Source organism: Palaemon carinicauda, chromosome 9 (assembly GCF_036898095.1).
Source record: "Palaemon carinicauda isolate YSFRI2023 chromosome 9, ASM3689809v2, whole genome shotgun sequence".
In the NCBI taxonomy this organism is placed as follows: domain Eukaryota; kingdom Metazoa; phylum Arthropoda; class Malacostraca; order Decapoda; family Palaemonidae; genus Palaemon; species Palaemon carinicauda.
The window spans coordinates 147,519,541-147,527,040 of record NC_090733.1 but is presented as its reverse complement, the minus strand read 5'-3'; the positions used below and the strand labels follow the sequence as shown (position 1 = coordinate 147,527,040).

The window sequence follows — 7,500 nt, the reverse complement described above, 5'->3', positions numbered from 1 at the left end:
TATTCAACTGAGATATAAAGCCAATGTTTTGTCAATAAAAGATGAAACTCCTTTTCTGAAAATAAAAACTTTTCTCTTTCTCCCCAATACAGCGTCTGCTTTGATCGTCACTTTGACAGCGTTCTTGATTGGCAGCAGCCATGCCCAGACCACACGGCCGAGGTCCAGGCTCACGCAAATGTTCAATAATCTCGTTGATGACATGGCGACGTGGCATCAAGAATTGGTCATGGATTTATGAGGTAAGCGGGATTCTATAAGAACTATCTTCTTGTAAGTGTTGTAAGGAGTTTATATAATCATTTTTAAAAGATTTTATTTCATTTTCTTATTTTTATTTTCTTATGTGTAATCTATATAAGTACCAAATGATAAAATTGCAACGAGTTCTCAGATATTTCATATTTGAAATTTTATAAATATTCATTGATCGTAGAGGGAATACGGAAAATTCACTTTCCATAAAGGCAGTCTAATTTATAATTCTCTCAACAGAACTTTTAATGGACCAGGCACCGTAGCTCGTGAGAGACCAATTGTGCCCCGTCAGCAGACCCAGATCAACGGTCCAGCACGCCAGCAGGACGATAATGCTATTGCTCCCAACGATCCAGCGGGTGCGACCTCCAGTGGCTCTCCGTCAGCGCCCACGTCTCTCTTCAGACAGTTTGTTGACGGTGTTATGAGTGGCATTACTAACCTGGTGCCAAGACTTAGGAGGCGGAATTTCAACCGCAACAACCGTGCTGGGCAGGTAAGTCATGGACAAAGGCGCATCAAGCGCAGGGCCTTAGAAATTGTACGAGAAATTCCTGACTCTGGGACTAAGCAATCCGGTGTGACAGTTTCGTCCGCTGTGCAGGTTACAGTAAATATATTTGATATAAACAGAAAGGGGCCTCGCCTGATGAAGGTGATCATAAAAACCAATACAGTATATCTTATACCGAAACAACAGTTCACATGCCAGATGAAGAAATACACATTATGTATCACCCGACTCTGACGTTGAGGTAACTCAGGGCCCAACTGAATATTCTCCAGAAATTAGTGATGTTTATGTGGAAACTGGAAGTTCTATGGATGACCACATGACTGAAAATGATTGGCCACCTTTCAGTTCATGGTTTGCATTCTGATGGATAAGTATTCAATGATGACAAAGCAGAAATTAACCCCCATGGCCAATTTTTTGAGTCTGTAAAGTTGCCGGAAACTAGTCCCCCTGATAATGCTCAGACCGTTTTATCAGGAAGATGAATTATCAGATAGCCCAGTGCCAAAAAGCCCCGAGACTCGTATATCTGGGGATAGATTCGCGATTCCTGGATTCAGAGACTTTGACATCTCATCATCTGTGAATAGGCCACGATTTGGAATTATTGATCACCCTGGTTATTATGATGATATCAGTCTGGGGAACCCAGATTTGTCTCATCATCAGAGTGGCCCTAATAACCATTGGTCCAAGGCTAAGTTTGATACTGATAATACAGATGTTCTAAGCTCTGTGTTTCTTAGTCACATGTATGATGCCCAGGGTAATAGAGATAGTGGGAATAAAAGGAAACATGCTGAATCTTATCCTTTAGGTTTCAAAGAAGGGTTCATGCAAGGGTTTAGTCATGGTTTTGACAAGGGTCAAACTGAAACTAGCTTTAGTCAGGAGACTCATAGTACTAGTGAGAGTAATACCCATAACAAAGGAACTATCACTTCTATAAGGGATGATTTTGGAGCTAATGGAAACAGACGACCAGATATCAATGTAAATAGCTTTTATAATTCTAACACCCAACCAGGCACACATCAGCAGTCACACCATTCCAGACCTGTTTATAGCACCAATAGACCCAATGTATATAAACGTCCACCAATTACTAATTCTCACTCTAATACTTATGATACACTACAGTTTAATAATAACCAACCAATCATTAACTATCAGTCACAGAGTAACAAACCAGTAAACCATAATTCTCACAGTAATAATCCCATGCTTCACCATCATAATGATAACCAACCTTCATTCACTAACATTGACCAAGCACAGGATAACAGTTATCATAGTCCAAACAATAGCCCTAACTATGAACATAAAGGTAATCAAGATTATAGTCAAAATAGTAGCAATGAACAGGTTAACCCCCTCTCTAACTGGGTCCAAGTTTCACAAACCGAAGGGTTCAATCAGTGTGATGGACGTTGTATGTGGAATCAACTAATACAGTATCTTGATCATTTCAGCATCAACAGTGAGAGTAGAGGTACATGAATCCCCGGTGAAGGGATTCCCACCATCCAGCAACGAGAGAAGAGTTGGGGAAGGATCTGGAAGCTTTTGCGGTGATGGTAGCGTCCGAAAGGAGGACGCCTTGGGCTAGGGCCCAGACTCCTGTGTCACTCACCTACATTTATCCACTTCGTACAACTAATGCTACTGTATATATAAGCATTTCTAGTAGTTAAGGATTTATGAAGACACGTAGAGCTTCCAAGACATGGACTAGAACTTAGTTTAATTGGCTGATAGTCCCTTCGCTATCACTTTGTGATGTGACTCTTCACCACATATATGATGGATGATAACTTCTGTTCTTAGGCAGCTAAGGATTTAATATGTGTTAGCTCATTTAATGATTGCTTTGGAAACATTTTGATAGATAAATATAGGATTAATATTTTGCAAGATTTTGACATTAATAAGCTAATACAGATATAACTGCTACAAAACCATTTCTGAGTAACAAATACAACAAACATTTCTTTTTAAAAACACAAGTTTTCCCAATTTTGATAAAACCTCAATGATAACAATAGACAAAATTTAAACCAAATACAAACACAGAAACCTCTACATTACTTAACACAGCATAAAATTAATATATTCCAACCGTAATCTTCTATAATTTAATTTAGCACAATGAAAACAAAGTCTTAGATTAGTAATAATTAAAGTAGTAGTAAAATCAGAAAAAATGGGTAACTAGACACATTACACTAGCTGGGAAGTTGAGTTATCATCCAACATTATACCTAACACCACAATTAGCTAAAGCACGAACAGTGCGTAAGGTTTATCTTATCCACACACACACACTGCACTTGAATAGCTCACAAAGAATTAAAAATCATCTATTATTCACAAGACCTGCACAGGACAATTTACTTCGACTACTTTACACCAAACGTAAGTTACATGACGATTCTTCCTCATTGCATGGCTTCTAGCTTCTTGTTGGACTGTAAAAGCACTCCTAGCACTAGACCTAGCCCCCCACTGTACATAGGCATGGTATGTTGATTTTTGCTTTTGTTACTAGCGATCTTTTGGTTTTACGCAGATTGCCTTGATGTACATAGGCATGCTGTTGTGTTGTGCGTTTAACTGTACAAAGTCCCTTTGCAGTTCGTTTGGGAATGATAACGCCATTAACTTGGGCTAATAAATATCGTAAATTGACATGCTGTACAAAGATTGTTTTCTTAAGTATGGAATTAATTTGATTTAGAAATTTATTGGGGATTTTGATTTAATTTTAACAAGTTATTCAAGAATTCTGATACCACTAAATATATGTGAAATGCACAGATACTCTTATAGTGATTTCTTCTTTTAAGAAATTACTGTGAAAGTATATAGACTTGATAGAAATTTTGATCTTAGCTAGAACCATGATTACCTGCATGATATGTTACTTTCTCTCCACGTCAAGTTAGTGTCACATGTTTTTAAAACTATAGTCAGGATTATTCTTTGTGAATTGAAAAGTTACCCAAAGATATGAAAGCTGTTTTGCATGGAACTAAAACAAATGGTGTTGTAAACGTTATGTTTGTAGAATAAGTCAGGTGATCCTAATATGTCTCTTTGTTATTTGTTCAGCGCTGTTTTGTTATCTAGCTGGTCTATATTGCTCAGCCAATCACAGGGCGCTCCTTTACCTGGTCTAGACGGCTCAGCCAATCACGGGGCACTCCTGTATCTGGTCTAGACTGTTTAGCCAAACACAGGACTCTCCTGTGGCTGTTCCAGAGCGTTCAACCAATCACAGGGTTCTCCCGTGGCTGGTCTAAACTGTTCAACCAATCACAGGACTCTCCTGTGGCTGGTCTGGACTGCTCAGAAAATCACAGGGCTCTCTTGTGGCTGGTCTAGACTGTTCACCCAATCACAAGGCTTTCCTGTGCAGATGACTGACAGATAAGATGCATGGAAGTCTCCCTCTCATATGATGTTAAATACTTGTAAATAATCACAACACTTTTGTTATGGAATGTATAAGCTAGGCCAGGCTGGTCCTGGCAATCGTATTTATTTTTGTACAAATATAATCTCGTATTGAAGGAAAGAATTCATTTATCCCTCTACTATATTATTATTCATAAAAAGCGGAAGTTTTCTTGTAAAAGGGCAAAATACAATAGAAAAGAAGACATAAGGAGACTAGAGCTAAATGTCTTTACAATATCGAGTAGCACAAAACAGAATCGAACTGAACAAATAAAAAACAAGATGAACCAATTGTGTTTAACAGAATCCTCAAAGAAGGGAACTCATCCAAGAAGCTAACCCACAACCCTAATTAAAACCTACTTGGGAAAAAAGAAATACATTGTCCTCAGTCCAGAGAAAGGAGTATACTGTAATCTCAAACATCTTGGCCTGTATTATACAGTATATCAACTTTCCAGATATTTACAATTTCAGTTAACAGCCTGATGATAACCAAGAGTGGATAATGAAGAAGGTTTTCCAGGATAAAAAATGTTTATTGATCCAGGTAAGAAGTAAGTTAGTCAAATTTTAATAAGGATATAACAATCACACCTAATTAATGTTCCTTACATTCATGATATTTGATTAATTGTGTCTGCATGTTATCTTATTGGCCAAGATTATACTAAGGCTTTGCAAAGACCATGGTTCGTAGTATGTCTGTCTTATAATATTCATAGTAGATTAGTAAAATAAATGCCTTTGATAAGCTCTTCAATAACATGTATTATGGATATTTTAACATACAATCATAATAAGTAAAAAGAGTTTTGTTAAACTCAAAGGATAAGAAACTAATAAAGACGCTTATATCCTATTTTTTTGTCTTCTGCGCCATCAAGAAAAATATTCCCTTATGATTTGCTGGCTTCTCCAAGGACGTCTGTCGATCTAGTGTCCTTAGGGCGACCAGCTGTAAGGTCTCCAAAGAGGTAAAGACATCAGTGATGTCTTCCTTCGTCAGGGTCACTGAAGGGTATGTGCACTGCCCCACTTGGTATGATGTGTTTCCAAGTGCTCCCTGCAAGTAGTTGGAAGTAGCAATGGGAAACTAATTATCCTTGGAGGTTATCATAGATAAAAGATAACATGTTATTATTATTATTATTAATATTAGTAGTAGTAGTAGTAGTAGTAATAGTAATAGCTGTAGTGGTAGTAGTATAACTAGCTAAGCTACAACCCTAGTTGGAAAAGCAGGAAATAAGGAAATAAACTACGAGAGAAGTAATAAACAATAAGAATAAGATAATTCAAGAACTTCGACAAATTTAAACTATATCTTTCAGTAAGTAAACGTAATTACCTTCAAAAATTAATACTACTGAAAAATGATTGACAACTGGAACAAAGTACTATTCCTTACTGCCATCATCAGCACGCCTCCTGGTTTAATCAGACTCGTGACGTTAGCCAGCATGGATCTATAGTCGTCCAAAGATGTGGTTGCGAATTCCAGACAGAGGGTACTCATCACTACGTCATACCTGCAAAGCAATATACTGTTTATTCTTTTGCTGTTACTCCACCTAGCCCCACATTCGCAATATGTGTTCTACAGGACCGTCTCTCTTATTTTCACACACTTGTATTTTAAATGACTATAGTCCATTTCTTTTATCGAGGCAGATTTGCACCGACTCGCAGCGGTGCCCTTTTAGCTCGGAAAAGTTTCCTGGTCGCTGATTGGTTAGAATTATCTCGTCCAACCAATCAGCGATCAGGAAACTTTTCCGAGCTAAAAGGGCACCGCTGCGAGTCTGTAAATCTGCATCGCTAAAAGAAATTGACTATAGATCACGATAAGCTGTTTACTGGGGAGGCCACTGCTTTGTATTTAAAGCTAGTCAATGCAGTAGTAATTCTTACATCTATGTTGTTTTCTAAGGTAACCTTTGGTAATTATAATAATTCACCTGTTTAAGAGTATGAGCCCTTGTTGGCTAGATTCATCTAAGACAACGAATACCGGCTCTAATTACTTACCCTGAGAGAGAGAGAGAGAGAGAGAGAGAGAGAGAGAGAGAGAGTCGACTGTCTTCAAAATCCACATACATATGGTATAATCTTGCTGATTGCGTTGTTTTTTTTTAGTTTTCTCATCGTAAAGGTTGCTCCTATTAGTGATATCACGGAGAGAGAGAGAGAGATAGATAGAGAGAGAGAGAGTACGAACTTAAGTAGCTTTTACAGAAACCGATAGTTAACATTAAACGAGGTGCTTACGTTTGGCAAACTGGATGAAGAGGATTTGGCAGTCCACCGTCACAAGGTACTACCAGCTGGAAGGCGTCTTGAAGCTTCGTGGCATACTCGTCTCCAGTTCTCGTTCTGGAAAAGGAAGCTATGTTAACACCAGGATTAATAGAGTACTCTATTGTGACGCTTCACATGTCAGGGTGCCATAGATGAAATAAGTAAGGAACTAAATGTTATATCCGATCACTTACTCGTCGTCCAAAGAAGCGATGTGGGTGAAGAACTGGCTCCAATCTATGGCGTCTTCCTCGGAACTCATCCAAGATTCTAATGCTTTCCTGAGGATTTCATGACAGGTGAGATAAGAACTTATGATTACTGGGAGTCAAAAAAATAGAAACGAAACTGTTTTAAATGTTCATGAACAAATTGCGATAAGATAGGAACACTGGAAATTAAAATGATGAAAACGAGACTAACTTTTGAATGTTCCGGAAAAAAAATATTATTATTATTATTATTATTATTATTATTATTATTATTATTAATTGCTAAGCTGCAACCCTAGTGGAAAAGCAGAATGTTATAAGCCCAGGTGCCCCAACAGGAAAAATAGCCGAGTGAGGAAAGGGAACAAGGAAAAAATAAAATATTTTAAGAACAGTAACAACACTAAAATAAATAATTCCTATATTGAGATAGAATAGTGTGCCTGAGTATACCCTAAAGCAAGAGAACTGTAACCCAAGACATTGGAAGACCATGGTACAGAGGCTGTAGCACTACCCAAGACTAGAGAACAATGGTTTGATTTTGGAGTGTCCTCCCAGAAGAGGTGCTTACCCTAGATAAAGAGTCTCTACTACCTTTACCAAGAGGAAAGTAGCTACTGAGCAATTGCAGTGCAGTAGTTAACACCTTGGGTGAAGAAGAAATGTTTGTCAGCTGTATGAGGACAGGAGAATCTTTAAAGAATAGGCCAGACTATTCGGTGTATGTGTAGGCAAAAGGAAAGAAACGTG

General features: G+C 38.0%; 2 protein-coding genes and 1 pseudogene across 2 annotated transcripts in view; 1 reads left to right on the top strand and 2 right to left on the bottom strand.

The window, feature by feature from the left end:
- The window catches only part of LOC137647339 (uncharacterized), an 11,358-nt pseudogene extending 7,023 nt beyond the window's left edge, over positions 1–4,335 (top strand).
- LOC137647250 (homeobox protein 3-like) overlaps positions 1–7,500 on the bottom strand; it is a 270,280-nt gene that overhangs the window by 32,630 nt on the left and 230,150 nt on the right. The window lies entirely within an intron of this gene.
- The window catches only part of LOC137647338 (nicotinamide N-methyltransferase-like), a 4,921-nt gene continuing 2,514 nt past the window's right edge, over positions 5,094–7,500 (bottom strand). The window contains exons 3-6 of the mRNA XM_068380738.1: positions 6,730–6,816; positions 6,506–6,610; positions 5,646–5,766; positions 5,094–5,300 (exon numbers count right to left, since the gene is read on the bottom strand). Coding sequence (XP_068236839.1) covers positions 5,094–5,300; positions 5,646–5,766; positions 6,506–6,610; positions 6,730–6,816 — 520 coding nt within the window. The remainder of the gene's footprint in view (positions 5,301–5,645; positions 5,767–6,505; positions 6,611–6,729; positions 6,817–7,500) is intronic.